Source organism: Gracilinanus agilis, chromosome 1 (assembly GCF_016433145.1).
Source record: "Gracilinanus agilis isolate LMUSP501 chromosome 1, AgileGrace, whole genome shotgun sequence".
NCBI lineage: Eukaryota > Metazoa > Chordata > Mammalia > Didelphimorphia > Didelphidae > Gracilinanus > Gracilinanus agilis.
This window is the reverse complement of record NC_058130.1, coordinates 724,028,804-724,050,848: the sequence shown is the minus strand read 5'-3', so window position 1 is coordinate 724,050,848 and position 22,045 is coordinate 724,028,804. Positions and strand designations below refer to the sequence as shown.

General features: G+C 37.1%; 1 protein-coding gene across 1 annotated transcript in view; it reads left to right on the top strand.

Moving 5' to 3' along the window:
• Positions 1-8,411, top strand: part of CALR3 (calreticulin 3) — a gene marked incomplete at its 3' end in the record, with an annotated part of 37,136 nt that extends 28,725 nt beyond the window's left edge. The window contains exon 9 of the mRNA XM_044658574.1: positions 8,346-8,411. Coding sequence (XP_044514509.1) covers positions 8,346-8,411 — 66 coding nt within the window. The remainder of the gene's footprint in view (positions 1-8,345) is intronic.
• Positions 8,412-22,045: the final 13,634 nt, after the last annotated feature.

The window sequence follows — 22,045 nt, the reverse complement described above, 5'->3', positions numbered from 1 at the left end:
GAAGTGTCTGAGGTCAAATTTGAATCCAGGACCTTCTGTCCCCTGTGGACCCCTGGCTCTCAATCCACTGAGCCACCCAGCTGTCCCCTCCCTTTTCTCTCTCTCTCTCTCTCTCTCTTTTTTTTAAATTTTTAAACCCTTAACTTCTGTGTACTGGTTCCTTGGTGGAAGAGTGGTAAGGGTAGGTAATGGGGGTCAAGTGACTTGCCCAGGGTCACACAGCTGGGAAGTATCTGAGGCCAGATTTGAACCTAGGACCTCCTGTCTGTAGGCCTGGCTCTCAATCCACTGAGCTACCCAGCTGTCCCCTCCCTTTTCTCTTTTGAATAGATCAATTTTTACTTTTGCTTTGCCTGAGATCATGATTGCTACCCCTGTTTTTTTTTTAACTTTGACTGAAGCATAATAGGTTCTTTTTCCACCTTTTACATTTTTTGTAAATTTATTTTACCGATTACATGTAATAATGTAATAAACTTCCACATAAGTTTTCTGAAATTATATATTCCAAACCGCCTCTTTTCCTCCCTTCCCTTCCCCTTCCAAGAGCTGGTAAGCAAATTGATCTGGGTAAACTACGGCCCGCGGGCCAGATGCGGCCCCCTGAAATGTTCTATCTGGCCTGCGCCACATTATTCCTAAACTGACGACGAATAAAAAAGAATACAGGCTATAAGAAAAATAAATATTTTCCTCTCTTTTGTTTTATATCAGTGATGACACACAAATTTATTGACTTATCCTAGATATTGAATGTTATGTTGCGAGTGAGAGGCACTGGCTGCTGGCAACTTTGTAGGGAAGAGTAAAACTGGCAACTGGGAGGGGGAGGGGGCAAAATCACAAAGGGGATTTAGCTATTGCTCCAGAGGCGGGTGATGTGGGAGCTGGCAGGGGACTTAAGCCAGTTTCCTTAACTTCTTTAAAATCCCAACTTCCCTTAGGGAATTGGACTCTCCTCCCCTTGGCCTTGGGGGATTGCAAATCCATAACTCTTTTCTTCCTCCCTCACAGTTTAGGACTTCTAAATCCAGGTCAACTGGAAACCTGATTTCTAGTTTTCCACATTTTCCCTACTAGCCGTAGAGCGCTGTGACTTTTGGGGATCTAGAGGCTGCCACTACCCTTGCCTCCGCCCCCAGATCAACAGAGCCTCCTAGCAGTAGCTACCCCCTCTACCAAGGCTAGACATTGAAACAGGTTTCTTGATTCAGACCTGTCTTAGCGTTGTTGGTTTGCTAGTTTTACTCTGCATATTATGAAAAATTTTAGCCCTAAGATGTTATCTAAGAAACGTAAAGTTGATTCTGAGTGCCATGTTTTCAAAGATGAATGGACTTGGAAGTACTTTATCACAGTTTTTAGGGATAAACCACTATGTCTCATCTGCAACGAAACTGTAGCTGTCTACAAAGAATATGACATTTCACGACACTTCAACTCTAGGCACAACCACGTCAAGGTTAGAGTCATGACCAAAGAAGAAAGAAAACAAAAAGCAGAAGATTTATGCAAAAAACTATCAGGTCAGCAAAGTATTTTTAAGAAAGGAAATAGTTCTCAGCCAGCCGTTGCACGTGCAAGTTATGTTGTAGCATACAATATTGCTAAAAGTAACAAAGTTCTCTCTGATGGAGAGTTTGTTAAACGCTGCACGCTCAAAGTTTGCGATATTTTATGTCCTGACAAAAAGAAAAGATTTTGAAACAATAAGCTGAAAAAAAACAAAACAGTGACTTCTAGAATAGAAGCAATAGATAAAAACATATTATCATAGTTGGAATCAGATTGGCCAATTTAAATTCTGCTCAAATACTATGGATGAAAGCTCTGATAGAAATGATACTGCACAGTTGCTATTATTTATAAGAGGTGTTGACGAAAACTTCTGTATTACAGAGGAACTAGTATGCATGAGGTTGTTGAAGGGAACTACAACAGGGTCAGATATTTTTCATGAAGTTTTGGAAGGAATTTCAACTTTGAAAGTACCTATAAATTGCACGTGTAGTATAACAACAGATGGAGCGAGAACTATGACAGGGAAAAAAAATCTGGATTTGTTGGGATCTTTAATAAAAAATATCCAGATAACCATGCTATATTTCTACATTGCATCATACGTCAAGACACCCTGTGTAAATCTGCTTTGGATATGAAACCTGTGCTTGACATTATTGTGAAGCTGGTTAATGCTATACTAGATTGAGGGCTTGCTCACAGACAATTTTGAGAGTTTCTAGAATCCATGCAATCTGAATACTCTGATATATTGTACTACTCAAAGTAAGGTGGCTTAGTGAGTTTGGCAGCTGAAAGTCGAAATAGTGACATTCTTCCTTGAGAAACAGGGGTCTGTAGAGTATAAAATCCTGGAAGATACTGCATGGCTTTTGGACTTTACACTTTTTACGGATCTCCTCTGCCACATGAACAAGTTGAATGTCAGATGCAAGGCAGAAATCAATTTATTGATGATATCTGGGGCCATCTCAAAGGTTTTAAACTACAACTTGTTCTATTGGCGAATCAGCTTGCTAAGAATGACTTGTCTCACTTCCCAAGGTTGAATTCAATAGCCCCGGTGATGAAGGAAAAGCTTAAGAGTTACGAAGATAGTCTGAGAAGACTCCATGGTGAATTTGAACGAAGATTTGAAGACTTCAGTGTCATTGAAAAAGACTTTGAAATTTTCAGTATGCCTTTTAATGTGAACCGTGAAACAGTGAAACTGGACTTGCAACTTGAATTGATTGAATCACAATGTAACACTCAACTCAAACAGTTGTTTCTTAATGTTCCAAAATTAGAGTTCTACAAATCCTTGTCGAAATCCACTTTCCCAAATCTGATATCTCATGCCCAGAAAGTTACTGCTATGTTTGCTTCATCATATATATATATATGTGAACAGGTGTTTTCTACAATGAAACTTCAAAAGAGTTGCCTTAGAAACAGACTGGCAGATGAGCATTTAACTTCTTTTCTAAGAATAAGTGCATCCCAGTTCGAATCTAATTATGAGAAACTTAGAAATGCAGTCACAGTTTCATTCATCACATTCTCCTTCATAATCTTTCAGTCATTAATAGGGCTTAGTATCACAAAAAATACAAGAATTTTGTAAAATGTATCATTGTTATTTTTTAATAAATTACATTGGCCACCTAAAGTTTTTTTTTCCCTTTCCTTTGGCCCCCTCTTTAAAAAGTTTGCCTATCACTGATCTGGGTTATATGTGTATTATCATGCTAAAAATATTTCTACATTGTTCATTTTTGTAAGAGAACACTCATTTAAAACCAAACCTAAAATAAAATTTAAAAAATGCAAATAAACTAAAGTGAAAAATGGCATGCTTTGATCTTCATCCTGACTCCAACATTCTTTCTCTGGAGGTGGATAGCATTCTTTGTCATAAGTCCCTCAGGATTGTCCTAGATCATTGTATTGCTGATAATAGCTAAGTCTTTTCACAGTTGATCATTCCACAATATTGCTATTATTGTGTACAATGTTCTCCTGGTTCTGCTTATTTCATTCTGCATCAGTTCATATAGGTCTTTCCAGCTCTTTATGAAATCATTCTGCTCATCATCTCTTATAGTCCAGTAGTATTCCATCACCCTCCTATACCACAATTTGCTCAGCCATTCCCCAATTAATGGATACCCCCTCCATTTCCAATTCTTTGCTACCACAAAAAGAGGCCAGCCCTTTACTTTTACTTTGCATTCATCTCCCTGCTTTAAATGTGTTTCTTATAGAATGCATACTGTGGAATTTTGGTTTTTAATCCTTTTCCATTTTATGAGTAAGTATATCCCATTCACATTGACAGTTATGATTACTAATTGTGTGTTTCCCTCTATTTTATTTTCCTCATTTACCCTTCCCTCTCTCTCTTCACTTTTAACTGTTCCCTGTTTACAAGTGTTTTGTTTCTGATCACCACCTCCCCCAGTTCATATAATGTTTTTTTCTATGTACACTCCTTTTTATTGTCCTAATAGTGATAAATTTCTTAAGTATCTTACATACTTTAATTATCTTTAATACTTTAAGTACCTTACATGACTCAAGTATTATATTTATCTTAAGTATCTTAATTATCACCTTCCTAGATATGAGTGTTCCCAATTTAACCTATTTGAAATCTTTAAGTTTTCACTTTTCTATTTATCGTTATATATTTCTCAAATTTGGTCATCTAATTTTCTTTTTAGCTCTAATTTTTTTAAAAGAATACCTGAAAGTCCTCTATTTTATTAAATATCACTTTTCCCTCCACAGGATTCTTGGTTATAGATCTAGATTTTTTACCTTTTAGAATATCATATTCCATTCCTTCTGGTCCTTTAATGTAGAAGCTGCCAGGTCTTATGTAATCCTGACTGTGATTCCATGATATCTGAATTGTTTTTTTCTGGCTGATTACAGTTCTATTTCCTTGGTCTGAGAGTTTTTGAATTTTTCTATAATAGTCCTGGGATGATTTGTATTAAGGTCTCTTTCAGGAGGTAATCAGTGAATTCTTTTAGTTTCTATTTTCTCCTCTTGCTTGAGTATACCAGGGAAGTTTTCCTGATAATTTCTTACAATATGGCATCCAGACTCTTTTTTTTAAAAATAGATTTCAGGTATTCCAATAATTCTTAAATTGTCTCTCCTGTATCTATTTTCCAAGTCAGTTGTTTTTCCAGTGAAGTATTTCAGATTTTCTTCTGTTTTTTCATCCTTTTGATTTTGTCTTGTTTTCAAATGCTTTGTGGAGTCATTAGCTTACATTCGCTGAATTTTAATTTTAGGAAGTTATTTTCTTCTTTGAGCTATTGTGTTTCCTTTTCCATTTGCCCTATTCTAGTCTTTAGGAAGTAGTTTTTTTCAATTTTTTTTGGTCTCCATTTCCATTTGGCTTATTCTAGTCCCCAAGTTGTTAAATATTTCTTTAATTTCTTTTATTATTTGATTTTTTAAACTTCTTTTCAAGTTCTTCCAAGAGGTCTTTAGGGACCTGACATCCTTTCTTGCTTTCCTTTGAGGCTTAACATATTTCCTTTTTGCCATTGTTGTCTTCTTCTAACATTATATTTTGATCTTCCTGTCATTAAAGTAACTTTCTAAATTTAGATATTTTCTTTGTCTTTTGCTCATTTTTCTAGTTACTGTCATTACCTTATGTATCTGCTGAAGTTCTGCTTTGCTCCCTGGGGTGGATGGAGTGTTGTTCCAAGCTTGCAATGTGTAGCCTTCTCTGGCATTGGAGTGGGTCCAATCATCTTTGGGTTCCTAAGTGTGTACTTCCAAGGAATGGACCAACTGACTTCTTGTGGGGAGACTTGCAGCAGTTTTTTCCAGCTGTATTCTGCTCCTCCTGCTTTTGGTGTCCCTGTTGTTTCCTCTGTTGGGCTGTTCCCTTGCTCTGTGGATTCCTTGCCTCAGGCCAAGTGTAAGGCTGCTTCCACCTCTGAAGTTTCTTATCTCTGGCCTATGCTGGTCCTGGGCTGCTGCTCCTCTGCTGTATCATTGCCTCAAGCTACTTGGTAGCAAGTAAAGTTGTACTGCTGTGCACTCTATAAGTTTCCCCTACTGTGTACTCTGTAAGCTCCCTCAGTATACATTCTGCAAACTTTTCCTGATATACACTCACTGGGTTACTTTCCCCTCTCAACCCAATGAGACATGTTCCTCTAGCTTTCCTTTGTCTTGAGGTAGTTTATTTTCTATTTTTGGTGTGTTCAGAGGGATTGGACAAGTTGAAAAACCCCTTTCTCTGCCATCTTAGCTCCCAGCAAACATCCCCCTCTGTATATAGTGCTTTAAGGTTTGCAAAGCACTTCACAATTATTATCTCATTTTGCTTGCATAATAACTCTGGGAGTTCATTGCTAATGTTATCCCCATTTTACAGATAAGGAAACTTAGGCTGAGATCCATTAAGTGACTTCCTGAGAATCACTTAGTTTCTAAGTATCTGAGACAAGATTTGAACTCGGGGCTTCCTGACTCTAGATGCAGCAATCTGTCTTATGCCACCAACTCTTTTTAAGAGATAATAAAACTAGCCTTCTCTTCTTAATGCATGCCCTTTCTTCCTGCCACCTCTTAGAATCCCTACTTTTTTTCAAAGCCTCATTCAGGACCTACCTTCTTGATTCACAAAGTCAAGGAGATTGCTTTAAGAAGCAGCATTCAGAAGGTTACAGAAAGCAGTCATCATTGATTTTCTATCTTTTAGTCTTTCTGAAGCCACACAGGATTGAAAGATAGGAAATCAATGACGATTGCATTAAGCATTTATTAAGCTCCTTCTGTGTTCCAGATGCTATTCTAGGTGCTGGGGATGTAATTATGATATGTGAAACAATTTCTACTTGCAATGAGCTTGCATTTTAATGGGAGAGACCACAAGTACATAAAATATATTTAGCATAAGTATAAATGTAATAAATGCACATTTAGACAAAATTACTTGGGAGGGAGGACACCAGTAGTTGGGAAGAAACAGAAAGAGCTTCATAGGGAAGATATTGGCTGAGATGTGATATGAATGGAAAGAGAGGTAAAGGTAAGGGAGGCAGGGCATGCTGGGAACAGCACTTAGATTCTTTAGTGTTGTGAGTGAAAAACAGAGAGGAGGCCACTTGGGTTGATTTGCAAAGTGTGGGAGTTATAAGCAGTGTTCAAAGAGGCTGAAAAGATGGGCTAGGTCCAGGTTGTGCTTTAAAAAGCTAAACAGAAGAGTTTATGCTTAATCCTAGTTGGCAGGGGTAATAGGAAGCCATTGGAGTTGGTTGAGCAGGAGAATCATTTGATCAGATCTGCATTTAAGGAAAATTACTTTGGCAACAATATTTACAATGGGCTGAAGTGGGGAGAAATCAGAGGCAGGGAGACCATTTGGTAGACTACTGAAACAGTCTGTAAGAGGTAGTGAGGGATTTGAACTCAGGTGACTGTGTGAGGGGGAGAAAAGCTCAAATAAAAGAAGAGATGTTAAGGGAAGGTGAGGGAGAATGACAAGTCCAGAATAATGCCAAGATTTAGAATCTGAGATGCTAGAAAGATAGTGCTACCTTTGACAGATACAGGGAAAGTCAGAAGAGGGAAGGATTTGAACAAAATCATAATGAGTTCAATTTTAGACATGTCTGAATTTAATATATCTGTGGGACTTCCAGTCTGAAATGTCCAATAGGCAACTTGTTATATGGGATTAAGACTCAAAGGAGAGAGTAGGGCTCTATAGATAAATTTGGGAATAGAGAAATGAGAGTTAAATCCATAACAGCCAATGAGGCAAGAGAGAGACAGACTGATAGACAGAGAGAAAAGGAGACCCAGGAGAGAATCTGAAAAGCCCATGCTGGTACTTATTTCCTATGTGACACTATGACAACATTTCTTCAAGTCAATTAAAAGCTAAAGTTGACGAAAACAAAAGATACTTTTTCACTGAACATATTGTTTAGAAATCTTTAGGCATTTTGAAATCCTCACTAAAAATTTCATATGTCATAGCAATCTTTTTCAGTCTCCCAAATTTCACTAATATAAGTCAGGCTCATTTCTACCTTAGTGCTTTTCCCCATTTTGTTTTCTTCCATCCCACATATTACCTAAAATGTTCTACTCTGTCCTTCAGACTTATTCAAATCCTACCCTTGCTTTGAGGTTCTAGCTCAAATCCTACCTAGGCCACGATAATCTTTTCCTTCTCTGAATTAATATAACCATGCAATTTAGCAATCAATTATAGATTGGCTTATGTTTTTTTCTAAGTGTTTCAGACGTATATTTGGTTTTTTAACTAAGCTATAAATTAGTTCCTTATCCTCCACAAAGCAGCTGACAAAGTGTTGGATATTCAGTAAATGATTAATGATCCTAATAACAAAGTGACTGGGGTTGCTTACCCTGAAAAAGCAAAGATGTGTGTGTGTGTGTGTGTGTGTGTGTGTGTGTGTGTGTATCAGTGTGTGTCTGTCTATATGTCTATGTGTATGGGGGCAGGGAGGTTATTATGATTCCTGTCTTCAAATGTCTGAAGGATTGTCTTGTGAAAAGGGGAGTAGATTTGTTTTGCTTGGCCCCAGAAGGGAGAACTAGGACTAGTGAGCGGAAGTTATAGGAGGTATATTTGAGATGTAAGGAATTTCCTTACAACTGGGTCATCCTCATGAGATCAATTTTCCCCATCACTGGAAGTGATTAAGCAGGAACAGATTTCTTAGAGATGTTGTAAAGGGAATTCTTGCTTTACACAGGTATTGGATTAGGATAACTCAGATATCCTCTTAGTTCTGAGATTCAATAATTACTGAGTGTTTTGTTTGTTTTTATAGGATCCAGAGAAGGAAATGGATATGATACAAGCTAAGGAAGAAATTAAAAAAGCAAGAGAGGAAGAAGAACAGTTGATAAGAGAAAACATCAAGGAAAAGTATTTCCAAAGTCGAACTGCAAAAGATGAGCTCTAGTTATCTTGATATTTATTTTGGAATAACTGATAATATTAGTTTTACTTCTGTTTTAATCCATTATTTAAAAGCTCAAATGCTTACATAATAATTTATTCTCTATCAAATTTCTTAGAAAAATATTCTGATACTTTTTGGTGTAGTCATCATTTCCCCAACCCCTAGACAGTTCCTGTGTATCAAGGTAATTTCTTTTAAATATGTTACCTTTCAACAAGAATCATACCAATGGTGGATTCTGGGGATGTTTTCATGGGGAAAAAAACTTTTTGTTTAAGTTAGAATTTGGTACGGTCTTATAAAACAAGAATGTATTAATTCCTTATGTTGTCTGTAATATATATATATACATACATATATATATATATACATATATATATGAAACTTTCCAATCTAAAATCTGTAACCAACAGTTTTGGTATAAAAAATTTTGCATATTCATCATTTATATTTTATTTGTATTGGAAAGCTCAATTCTTTGCAGGTATGCATTTTCTTTTGCAATAAATATTTTGAGGCTTTTTGTCATCTGCATAGCAATTTATTAATTATAATACAGAGAATAAAAATAACTTTAAGTGTAATAACGCCTTTAGCACTTATTTTTTATCTTTTAATTTTTCTTTAAACTAAATGAGGTTTTTAAAAATTTGATAATATATACCTTGCCTCTGAAGAAAACCCAGATTTCATAAGACATAGGACTTGAAATAGCCTAATTTAAGATGTTGGAAAGTTGAAGACCTAGTTTGTTATTTATTTATTTTAAATTTTCTTTATTTTATTCCAGTAACGAATCTATACATAAGTTTTCCATGGTTACATGATTCATGTTGTCTCCCTTCCCTCTCCTGTAGTTGACATACAATTCCACTGGGTTTTATATGTATTCCTAGATTGTAATTTTAAAAATATTATCAGTTATGATAGATAATGTGGTGTAAAATGCCTGGTTCAAGTCCTGTTTCTGACTCGGATTGTCTGTGACCTTAGGCAAAAAACATATCACTTCTTGGTGCTCTAGGCAGCTAGCTCTCTAACATTATAAATTGTAGAGAAGGTACTGAGAGAAAGGAATTTCCTTGGTTGGAAGTTCCCATGCCAGTGAAATCTCTAACTATCCCTATGATAAATTACAAATGGCAACAAACAAATGCCTACAAGAAGTTATATAAAGAATAAATAGTAAATTCTTAAAAAAAAAAAAAAAGAGGGAAGACCCCAGAATTAAGAGGGGTTGGGAAAAGATTCCTGTAGAAAGTATATCCTTAAAATCCTTTCAGACCTCAAAGTCACACTACTGTACTATTGGTGGAGGTGTAAACTGATCCAATCATTCTGGAAAGCCATTTGGAACAATGCCCAAAGAGCTACAAAACTGTGTGTATCCTTTGAATCCAGTAACACCACTACTAGGCCTATATTCCAAAGAGATTTTTTTAAAAGGAAAAGGACTTATTTGTACAAAAATATTTATAGCAGCTACTTTTGTGGTGGCAAAGAATTGGTAATTGAGGGGATGTCCATCAAGTAGAGAATGGCTAAATAAGTCATGATATATGATTGTGATGGACTATAAGAAATGATAAGTAGGATGCTTAAAAAAATAACCAAAAAAAACCTGAAAAGGCTTGCACGAACTGGTACAGAGTGAAGTGAACAGAACCAAGAGAACATTGTACTCAGGAAGAGCAACATCATTTGATGATAAACTGTGAAAGACTTGGCTATTCTCAGCAATACAATGATCCAAAACAGTTCCAAAGGACTTATGATGAAAAATGCTTTCTACCTCCAGAGAAAGAACTAATAGAGACTGAATGCAGAAGGAAATAAACTACTTCATGTCTTCTTCCACAACCTGATGAATATGGAAATATGTTTTACATGAAAACATATGTATAGCCTTTATCAAATTGTTTACTACTTCACGAAATGGGGAGAGGAAGGAGGGAAGGAGAGATTTTGGAACTCAAAATTTTAGAAAACTAATGGTAAAGGGCAGCTTAGGTAGTACAGTGGACAGAGCACTAGGTCTGGAGTTGGGAAGACCTGGGTTTAAATCTGGCCTCAGGTACTTCCTAGCTGAATGACTCTAAGCAAGTCACTGGATCCTGATTGCTTAGCCCTAGCAACTCTTCTATCTTAGAATTGATAATGACAAAAAGTAAAGGTTTAAAAAAAAGGAAAAAAAACTAACATTAAACATGACTTGTACAAAAATATTTATAGCTGCACTCTTTGTTGTAAGGGTTAATAATTAAGATTGGACTAAATATAAGAGAATGTGGTCACCAAAATTAATATATCTCAAGTTGAATGACTTTTTAGCAGCTTTATTTATAAAATAGAGGGAAAGAGTAAAGTAGAGAAATGAGAAAGAAGGTAGAGAAGGTATCTATCCTATCACACTAGATAATTACTCTAGCCCAGTTCGAGTCAGGCAGAGCTTGTTAACCCTCCACTTGGAGGACCCTCAGCCAGAGGACACAGTGGTGAATAACCACGCAGCCTCCTTTGGCAATTAGTCTCTCCAGAAGCCAGGAAAGGAGTCAGCCTTTTCACTCACTCATATGGTAGTCTGAAGGGGAAAATCCAAGAGCTGTCTTACTAGAAGCAGTCCTAGTTCCCAAGCCAGAGTTCCACTAAGGCCAACTTCAAAGGAGAAAGTGAGTTTGGACAGGAAGTTCAGGATTTTCACAGTGCTTTTTCCATGTCCCTTCCTGTCCCTTCCTCCACTTTACAGGGACCAATTGCTATTTATAACTTTGCTTAGGAGGGGTAGTCAATCATTTCTGAGTTGCCACCCACTTTAGCATGTGGGTTCCAGACCTCCCCCACTTAGACATTAAGTAGGATGTATATGCTTCTGGTGATTAAATTTAAAATTAGGTGAGGGGAGAGTTAATTCCATCTTCACATTAGTGGTGGCAAAAAATTGGAAAATGAGGGGATGCCCTTCAACTGGGGAATGGCTGACCAAATTGTGGTATCTGTTGGTGATGGAATACTAAAAGGAATAATGAACTGGAAGAATTTCATGTGAACTGGAATAACTTCCAGGAATTGATGCAGAATAAAAGGAGCAGAACCAGGAGAACCTTATACACAGAGATGAATATACTGTGGCACAATTGAATGTGATGGACTTCTCTACTAGCAGCAAAGCAATGATCCAGGACAATTCTGAGGGACTTATGAGAAAGAACACCATCCACACCCAGAGAAAGAACTGTGGGAGTAGAAACACAGAAGAAAAACATTTCCTTAATCATATGGTTCCATGGGGATATGATTGGGGATGTAGACTCTAAAGGATCGCCCTAATGCAAATACTAATAATATGGAAATAGGTCTTGATCAAGGACATGTGTAAAATCCAGTGGAATTGCGAGGAGGAGTGGGGAAGAACATGATTCATGTAACTATGGAAAAATATTCTAAATTAATTAAATAAATAAACTTTAAAAAGCTATCTTTACATATAATTGGGGAAAAAGTAAAATATTGGGGAAAAAAAGAGCAAGATCACCTCCTCACCATGAAGAAGTATCAGGGGCAAATTCTACTATCAGTCAATCAACAAACATTTCTTAAGTACCTACTACATGCCAGGAACTATGTGTGGTGCTGCATGTACAAAGACAAAAATGAAAACAGATGCTGCTCCTAAGGAGTTTATATTTTATTGGACAAAGTTTGCACAGTTCTGAGTAATGTTGTGCTTAGAAAGCAAAACCACAGTTATTTATATGGTGTAAGTCCATTGCTGCTGAATGAGCAGTTCCAAAGTCTGTTTATCGTACCTTAGGGACTAACTAGCTGTGTGATCCTGGGCAAATCACTAAATTTCTCAGAGCCTGAGTCTTCACCTGCTCAGCTGGGATAATAACAGCAGTTACCTCATAGGTTAGTTGCCAAGATCAAATGAAATAATATATGTAAAGCAATGGTGTCAAACTCAAATAGTCTGGGAGCTACTAATCCCTAGTTATGGATCTCTGCAGGCTGTATATTGACTTAATTTCAAAATGTAATGTCATCTGTGTTTTATTGTATTTCCATTGATTTTGTGAACTATTTCCAAGTCATATTTTAATCTGGTTCAAGTTATAAGAAGAGAGTTGCAAACCTTAAGCACTTAGAGGCTGGCAAGTTTGACACCTGTGAGGTAAAATACTTTATAAACACCCAAGAGCTAGAAAATTCATTAATTTCTAAGGGAATCCAAATCCCAAGGTGATCAGATGAGTCTCAGAAAGTCTGAATGAGACTGTGATTAGAAGGATGTGTCATCTACCAGGATTTCAAAGGGTGCCCCTTTGGCAACATCCACTTGAGTTGCCTTCCCTAGTGCTTTCTGGTTTTTTTTTAATCCGAAGCCTTTGTATCTATCTTCTACATTTTCTGTTGTCCCTAAGGTACTGCTACCTTCAATGTCTGCATTGGAGCCAAGATCCTATTGCTTACAGTTGAGGGATCCCAGGTACAAATCCTTACGCTCTATGATGTACTTTGGAGATTTCTGAATATGATTCAAGGTGGAAAAGAGAGTATTACCTTCTTGAGGTCAGCCTCTAAGAGCAGACCCAGTATATATAAACCTAGAATTTGGGGGCATTCTGGACCACAGATTATATATTTATGTATATGTGTTTGTATGTATTTATATGGATATATGTAAGTATGTATATATATGCATATGTACAGGTGCATATATGGAGTTCTAAAAGATTTAGTGTAGCTTTAGACTATTAAAACTTAAATAGCTTAAAAGCTTTAATAGATTACAAAGCTTTAAGCTACTAAAGCTTAACCTGGGCCTAAGACTTTTGGAATCCCCTGTATCTATGTATAAGTATACCACGTAGCATTTACATTTCCTATATAGGTTATGCGTATGTCCATATGGTGTGTCTAAATGTAGCTTGGAGGGAAGCATGAATAGATATGTCAGGAAGTCTCCAAGGGAGACTTTGTTTGCTGTCTGAAGGGGAGCAGAAGATTAAGGCCATGAGATGGGCCCATGCAGCTCCCCTCAGACAAGGAACACCAGACTGCCCTGCTTCAGAGGGGAAATGATTTTTAGATTGAAGCTGTTTTCCTGATCACTCTCCTATAACAGGGAAGGAAGCATGTCCAAAGGTTTGACTCCCTTCTGACCAAATGTTAAGTTACACAAAAAAGTATCACAAATAAGCAAGTAGTGAGAAAACCCATTTATCCAAGCCAATAACAAATCAAAGAAGTGAGACAGACTGGAATATACCATATGATATGTAAAGTGAAAGAATTCTCCCACTCAGAGCTCAATGGAGAGAGTCCCTGATCTCAGTCAACGGGAGATTCACCAAAGTCCACCAAAGCTGGAGATAAAAGATGTGGGGAGGCTGCCAATTCTTCTACGTCTGCTCCTTCTTAAAGTCTTTCTCTTTCAGGGACCCTGGAATTCTGGGTACTCATTCTCAAAGCCTGAAAAAGCCCTCTCCTTACTGGAAGAATTCTGCTCCTCTCATGAGTTGGGCCTTTGAGTCATCATGTTCTTTGCTAAGTAGCAGAGTCTGAGGCAAATGCCCCTCTATACATTTATGTTTGTGTGTGCGAATAAACTATACATATATGTATGTCCATGCATATATATGCATTTCATATCCTTATACATATGTGTGTGGTGTGTGTATGTTTGTATATATATGTATATATATACACACATATATATTCATGTATTGCATAGAGGATCAAGAATCCACAGAAAGAACATTAGTTTTGGAACTGGATCCAGATTCAAACCCCACCTCTATAACTATTTAGGTGACCTAGGACAACTCACTTAACTTCTCTTACCTTCAGGTTCCTCATCTCCATGATGAAGGCATTAGACTAGATGCTCTCAAAGGTCCCTTCTGTGTTTAAATCTCTGACCCTATGGATCAACGAATTAGAGCTAGTAAGAGACTTTAGTGATCATTTATTTAAATCTCATTTTTCAGATGAGGAAGCTAAGGACGAGTAAGGTTGAGTGACTTTCCAAGGTCACATAGGTACTAAGTGGCAGAACTGTTGATCTAACCCAGCTACTTTCCCCATCTTTCTTTGGTTTCATTTTTATTTCTTCCTATTTTACACTAGTGACTGTGATGCCAGAATCTACATATAGTGACTCCTTTGTCATTAGTGGACAAAGGAATTTGACATAAAAATCTTTACAGAGCTTTTCTATCTTTCATCCGTTGTCCTTCCAGTTTTGTCTTCACTTGCTTCTAAGACGATTTTGTTTAGTTGGATCTCTGATCACATTTTTTGTAAATTTCTTTTTGGTCAAATGGCAGAAGATATTTTTTTTTAGGTGCTGGCTCAGTGGATAGAGAGCCAGGCCTAGAGATGGTAAGTCTTGGGTTCAGGTGGGGTCTCAGATACCTGGGCAAGTCACTTAACTTCCATTGCCTAGCCCTTAAAATATATAGTATTGATTCTAAGACAGAAGGTAAGAGTTTATATATATATATATATATATATCTACTAGCACAGTGCTTGGCACATAGTAGATAACTATACAAATGTATGTGTCCTTCCTATTTTCTTTTTCCTCTTTTATCATTGTTTTATGAAGCAATGCTGTTCATTATCTTCTATCATCCCCCATAAAATTTTACAATCAGGTTTATATTCTACATGAATGTTGCCCTTGGCTGATATATCTCTACTTGGCAAGGAGACCAAATGTTTGCTGGCTGAGGTAACTTTTGGGTTCTTTTGATTGCTTCATTGTGTTGATATATTTATATTGGTTAAAATCCCTTTGGAATTGGTGACAGACAATGGCTTTGTTGGAAGCCAACCAATTTTGAAGGATCAGCCTCTAGGTCATCTGAAAGAGGTGAGGATATGTAACACTTGTTAAAAATTATACATTTTGGGGGCAGCTAGGTGGATCAGTGGATTGAGACCCAGACCTAGAAACAAGAGGTCTTGGGTTCAAATTTGACCTTCAACACTTGGCTGTATGACCTTGGGCAAGTCACTTAACCCCCATTGCTGAGCCCTTCCTGCTCTTTGGCCTTGGAACCAATACACTGTATTGATTTCAATATTGAAGGTGAGGGTTTAAAAAAAAAGAGTATAGACCTTATTATTACCCAGATAAGGAAATTAGGAAAATATCAGGAGCTACCAAACCATATGTCTACTTTTGCATTTCAAGAATATCTTTGAGTAATATTACAAATATATTAAGGGGTATCCTAATTTAAAAAATGAGAATCTTTAGAATTTCATGAGAAAACATGAGAGATGAGAATTTCAAAGTTAGAAAGGACTTCAGTAGCCACCTAGTCTAACTGATAACTGAAGAATCCCCCCTACAAAATACATGGCTTGGGAGCCGCCTCTTAAAGACCTGCAAGAAAGGGGAAGCCACGATGTTCCAAGACAGCTCATTTCATTCTGCTTCTGCAAAGCTCTAATTATTATACTTTCTCCTAATTTCCAACCTAAATTTGCCTCTTAAGCAACTTTTATCCATCTTCCTATTTTTGCCCACTGTAACCAAGGAGAACAAATCTACTCTCTCTTTTACATGATAGTCCTTGAAGACAACTATCACACCATTCCCTTTGAACCTTCTCTTCCCTTGGTATCTCCAGTTCCTTCAACTGATACTCATTTGTCATGAATGCAAAACTCTTCACCATCCTTGTCCTACTCTGGACAATCTCTAGCTTTGTAATAGCATTCTTCTTAGAATAGGACACAATACTCCAGATGTAGTCTGACTAGGGTACAAAGTACAGTGGCACTAACTGATTCCATATTCCTGTAGGCATTGCCTCTCTTAAAACAGCCTAATCTTGATCAATGACACATGAAAAAACCAGTGGAATAACTCATTGGCCATGGAAGGGAAAGAACATGAATCATGTAACCATGGGGAAAATATTCTAAATTAATTAAATGAACTTAATTTTTAAAAAAAGCAGCCCCAAAACATACTAACTTTTTTTGTTGTTCTTTTTATAGTGTTAATCTATATTATGTTCATAGTCAACCAAAAATCAAACACAAACTCAGGTCTTTTTTTATATATACAAACTAATGTCCAATCATGATCCATACTCCCCCCAACTCATGTTTGTGTGAATTGGTTTTTTTTTTCAACCTAAATATAAACTTTTATTTCATTCCTATTAAATTTAACAATATTTCAATATTTATTTTATAATAAAGTTAATCTCAGATTTAGACTAACTTATTAGATGGCTCCAATTGTTCAATCAATATATATGTATATATATATAAAACATTTTATATATATGTCATATATATAAATTTATCTCTCTGTAACTGTTCTATACTATAAATTTCTATCCTTCACTGGTTCTGTGGTTAAGTAAAACAAGTCTAATCCCTCTTCAACCCAATCTTCTTGGAAATAGTCAAGGCAAGTGTAATAATTAGAGGATTAAGCAAATGGATCTGGTGGTGAAAAAGACTAGCCTGGTGTAAATCTAGAGGTGGGTGTGATTGACAGGAAAGGCATTTGAGTGGGCCTGCCACGTTACTAAGAGATAATAACTGGCTTCAAAAATGATCATCTAGTGGTTAAGGGTTGAGGTGTAAGCATCTGAGAGTAGCCCTAAGAAACAAGACTGAAAATCTCAATCATTATGGAGAGAGTAAGGACAATTGTGCAAGTGACATGCATTGAACATGTAATATTTGTATTTTTGCCACAGTCTAGTGACTGTTATCTGTGTTCTAAGTGTAGGCTAATCTCCCAGAGAAGTGAGAGGCAAGAGGACTCAAAGGATGTCTCCCAACATCCCAAGTTGCTAAGGAGAATGAAAGATTCTTAAAGGAAACAGAAGCAAGCTTCACTAGGGGTGCAGATGGAAGGTAGAAAAGGGGAAACAACCTTTTTTCAAGGTTATGAAATACAGAAGTGTTACACAGAGGAGGAAGAGAAGTAAAAGAACAGCTATACAATTAGAACTCAAAGGCAGATTTGAGACTCTTCCTGAAGAGGAAAGAGCTGGATACTTTGAGAAGGAAACCACTTGCCTTCCAAAGAGTAATAGAAATCGAGGCAGAGAAGTTATCAGGTAACATAGTAAGGAGCAGAGGAAGAAGCAGTTGGGGGACAGAGGTTAAGACCGCTATTTGTTGACATTGTAACAATACAGAGATCTGTTTGTCTTCCTGGAGCATATGTTCCGGACATAACAGAGAAACCTCCCAAGATTTACCAAAATGGATGACAATTCCCCACTTCCGGTGATTTTCATGTGGGTATAAATGACACTTGCAAAAGGAACTCTAAAAAATATTGACAATTATGAAATCTTGAGCAAGAAACTCAAAGACTATGGGGCCACAAGTTGTATTCACTGTTATCCATTAAAAGCAAAGGGTACAGAACAGAAAAGTTAATTTGGAAAGAGAAGAGCTGGCTAAGAAGCTGATGTCAGAATGAAATTTGGATCTCGGAATCCTGATTTACAATATAGAATTGGCTAGATGCCTTGCATAGCTAATCAAAAGGGCTTTCTTTATACTAAAAAAAATAGGGGAAGGAGAAGATGACCTTTGTATATCTTCCTCATAGAAAGTAGCTACAAAGAAGGAAGAATGGAATGTGAGATACCCAGAAATTCACAGAAGACAAAAAAAAAACAAAACAAGAAAGGAACTTGTGGCTTAAAAAATTTATCTCCAAGAATTAGGCAAAAACAAACAAGCAAAACAAACAAATAAAAAAAAAACTAGTAGACTTTGGCAAAAAGAGATATCAATCATCAGTCATCAGCATCAATAAGGCTTGATGGGATGAGACCCATGACTTTGTCTTTGGCATATATTTCTCATTCAAGAGAAACAAGATGGGTAAAAATGTAGGAATGGTTTAGTGGGGCAGCATTTTATAGGAGCATTTTATATTAAGAAGTGAAAAAAATATAGGAACCAGAAGTGGAAGAATATAGAGATCGATATTCTATAACCAGAGACTAATCTGAGTGGCCTGGGCGGTCGTCAGACGCAAAGAATGAAACAGACTGGAAGCACTGCTTGTTAGCTCATTGTACTTCAAGAAATACTGAAGTAGCCACTTTATTATAAAGGAAATTAAAGATCCCCTTCCCCCAAAAGCCAAGAAAATTTCCCACAGTTACAGAGAGCAAGATTTTTACTATAGTCAAAACAAAAGCCTTAGAAGCCTCCAAGGCGTAGACAAAAGCCTATGCTAAACTATCAACTACATGTGTTATCTTTAAGTGGAGACTGGGACATCTCCATTAGGTCAGAAAGCCCCGTCAGCTTCTCAGCCTTGATGGTATTAAACAATTTTTTGAGCCTCATTATTTTACTTTAATTCTGGGCAAAATGCCTTGCCAAGGGTTCGGCCTTGGCTGTACCAGCCATCTGTGTTCTCAGGTAAAGGGGAACAGAGTTAGCCCCCCTCCTGCTGGAGTGCTGAGAGCCCAAAGCTTTTTTTAATAAAACTATATTGTGTTTTGAAGGAAGGTGAGAATTATGAAAGGAATCAAAAGAGGAATCTCAGATTTTTATCTTAGATATATCCCACACCTGTCTCGTCCCTATTTAGGGTGGAAAGATAATACACGGCTCTGTTGGTCTGTATTGATCTTTTGAGGGGGTCCAGATTAAAATATCTACTTGAGATTCTAATTTCTCTTAATAGCTCCCAACAGAAGAAATATGATGGAAGGTATTTGGGTGGGGGGCAGCTGGGTGGCCAAGTGGTTTGAGAGCCAGGCCTAGAGATGGGAGGTCCTAGGTTCAAATCTAGCATCAGACACTTCCCAGCTGTGTGACCCTGGGCAAGTCACTTAACCCCCATTGTCTAGCCCTTATCACTCATCTGCCTTGGAACCAATACACAGTATTGATTCTAAGGTGAAAAGTGAGGGTTAAAAAGGAAAAGAAAAGAAAAGAAAAGAAAAAAGGAAAAGAAAAGAAAAGAAAAGAAAAAAAAAGAAAAAAGTATTTGGGTAAAGGTCGAAGGGAGCAGAAATAAGAAATTTTGTCATTGGAGTATATACTACAGGCCACTTAGAAAGAGGAACTAGATCCCAAGCTTGCCTGCTGCAACTCGGTTTACCAAAATATGGCAGCCAAGGATTTGCCTTAATGGTAATTTAATCCTTTGAACAGGAGAGGAACCAAGAAAGAAAAATTCTATTCTGGATCTGATTTTTATTAACAAGAACTAGGGGTGCATAATGGGAACTTTGCAGGGTAAAATGACTGTTTCATCCTAGAGCAACATCAACGAACCTTTAAGAGATGACTCCACCAATCTGCGCCTTCAAGCTGCCTGTGAGCTCCCAGCATTACCCCAGACAGTGCATACATTGGGCTGCTGGGTGGAGGGGCAGGGCAGGCAAAAAAATGTCCTCAGATACAGTGGAGAGGGAGAATGGAGCAGCCCCCTCTGGCACCCTGGGCAGATGTGCCATGTCTTCACCAGCATGGTCCTAGAGTCTGTGATCAAGGAGGAGAAATCCGAGCATTGCCTGACAGTGTTTAGGAGAGTAAATCCTGGAGGATATGTATATAGCATGTATAACTTTGTCCTTGTTTGACTCTCTTCACTCCTCATCACTCCATAAAAGTTTTTCCAGGTTTTTCTGGGATCATCTTGTTTTTCATTTCTCATGGCACAATTGTATTGTAGAGTGTAGGAAAGAGTGTGACAGAGGTCAAAACAATATCAGGACTGTGAAAATTCAGGAATTGAATCTGGAAAGTTTAGGACCACAAAAGGAGCTGTTTTTTGTTATTTGGGAAGAAAAGATAAAAAGGTGGGAGAGGAGTTTGTTTTGAGGGTAGATGGGACAATAATAATTGGCCAAAGATAGAAGAAAGCAGTGTTCAATATTTGTTTTGATTTTGTTTTCTCTATAAAAATTACCTTTACAAGGTAAATGAAAGTTGAAAAAGGACTAACAGGGAACTAATACCCAAGTTAAATAAGGAGATGGTAAGTGAGCACACAGCTGCTTTTGAAGAATTCAACTAGGTGACCTCAATCAACTATATCCTTGGGTCTGACAGGACTGGAAGATCTGATGGTTGAGTCACTTTTGCTGATATTTGAAAAATCACACAAAATGAAAGAGGTGCCACAAGATTAGAGAAGGGTAAAGGACAGGTTTTCAAATGACTGATTTTCAAAAAAAGGCACAAGAACAGGCAGGGCTTGCAAATTGACTTTAATTCCCTGGAAAATTCTAGAGTGGGTCATTAAAGAGATGGTTGATTAATATCTAGAAAGGGAAGCATTAGTTACAATGAGTCTCCAGGACTTCATAAAGAGCAACTAGGTGTTGAAGGTGAGTAGCAAGAGAGTGAGGCCTGGAATCGGGAGGATCCAGATTCAAATCTGACATCGGGTACTTCCCAGCTATGTGATTCTGGGCAAGTCACTTAAGCCCAACTGCCCAAACTTTGCTCTTCTGTCTTAGAGTTGTTACTAAGACAGAAGATAAAGGTTTAAAAAGAAAATAAAAAGAGCAAATAAAAATAAAAAGAATGGGTGTAGAGCATTACATATAATGTCAGATTTTCCCTACCTATCGATAGGTTTTGCTGAATTTTTCTTCTTTCCTTCCTCTTTTAAAAGAATTTTTACAATAAAAAAAGATTTGTTATAGTGAATAGCTTTCTGGGAGGGGAGAAAGAGAGAAACTGAGCAACACAGATGATATGAAAATAAAATATATAAATAAAATTGATTTTCCAAAGTGTTTAATGAATTCTTTATTAAATTAAAAGCAAAATAAAACAAAGAGGAGCAGAACCACCAGACTGACTTCATTTCTTTATGTCCAATTTGATAGGAGGTCTCCAGGAGTGGAATAGCTCAGAGATCTGTTCTTAGCTCTGCTCCATTTAATTTTTTTTTATCAATGACTTAGATAAGGCATAGATGGTATGCTCATCAAATTTGCAGATAGCTAGGAAAGACAATTAGCCAGGAAAGCTAGAAAGCTCACTGGCTCCTGAATCAGGAGGACCCGAGTTCACATAGAATCTTGGACAGTTTCTTAGCTGTGTGACCCTGGGCAAGTTACTTTAACCTCTGCCTACTTCATCTGTAAAATGGGAATAATAAAAACACTTCCCTTTCAGGGTCGTAAAGATCAAAAGAGATAATATGTAAATGCTTTGAAAACTTTAAAGCACTTGGTCATTATTATTATTATTATTATTATTAGTAGTAGTAGTAGTAGTAGTAGTAGTAGTAGTAGTAGTATTTTACTACATGATAGGTCCTAAAGGGTCTTGACAGACTAGATAGGGTTTAGACTAATAAAGGAACATCAAATAGAGATATAGTTCTGAAAAAGTTAATAATGATAGCTACCATTCATACAGCATCTACTATGCTAAGCACCTTATAACTATTTTCTCATTTGATCCTCACAATAGCCCTGGGAAGAGATGTTATTATTATATCTATTTTACCGATGAGGAAACTGAGGGAAACAGAGGTGAAGTGACTTGCCCAGCGTCATACAGCTAGTAAGTATCTGAGGCTAGATTTG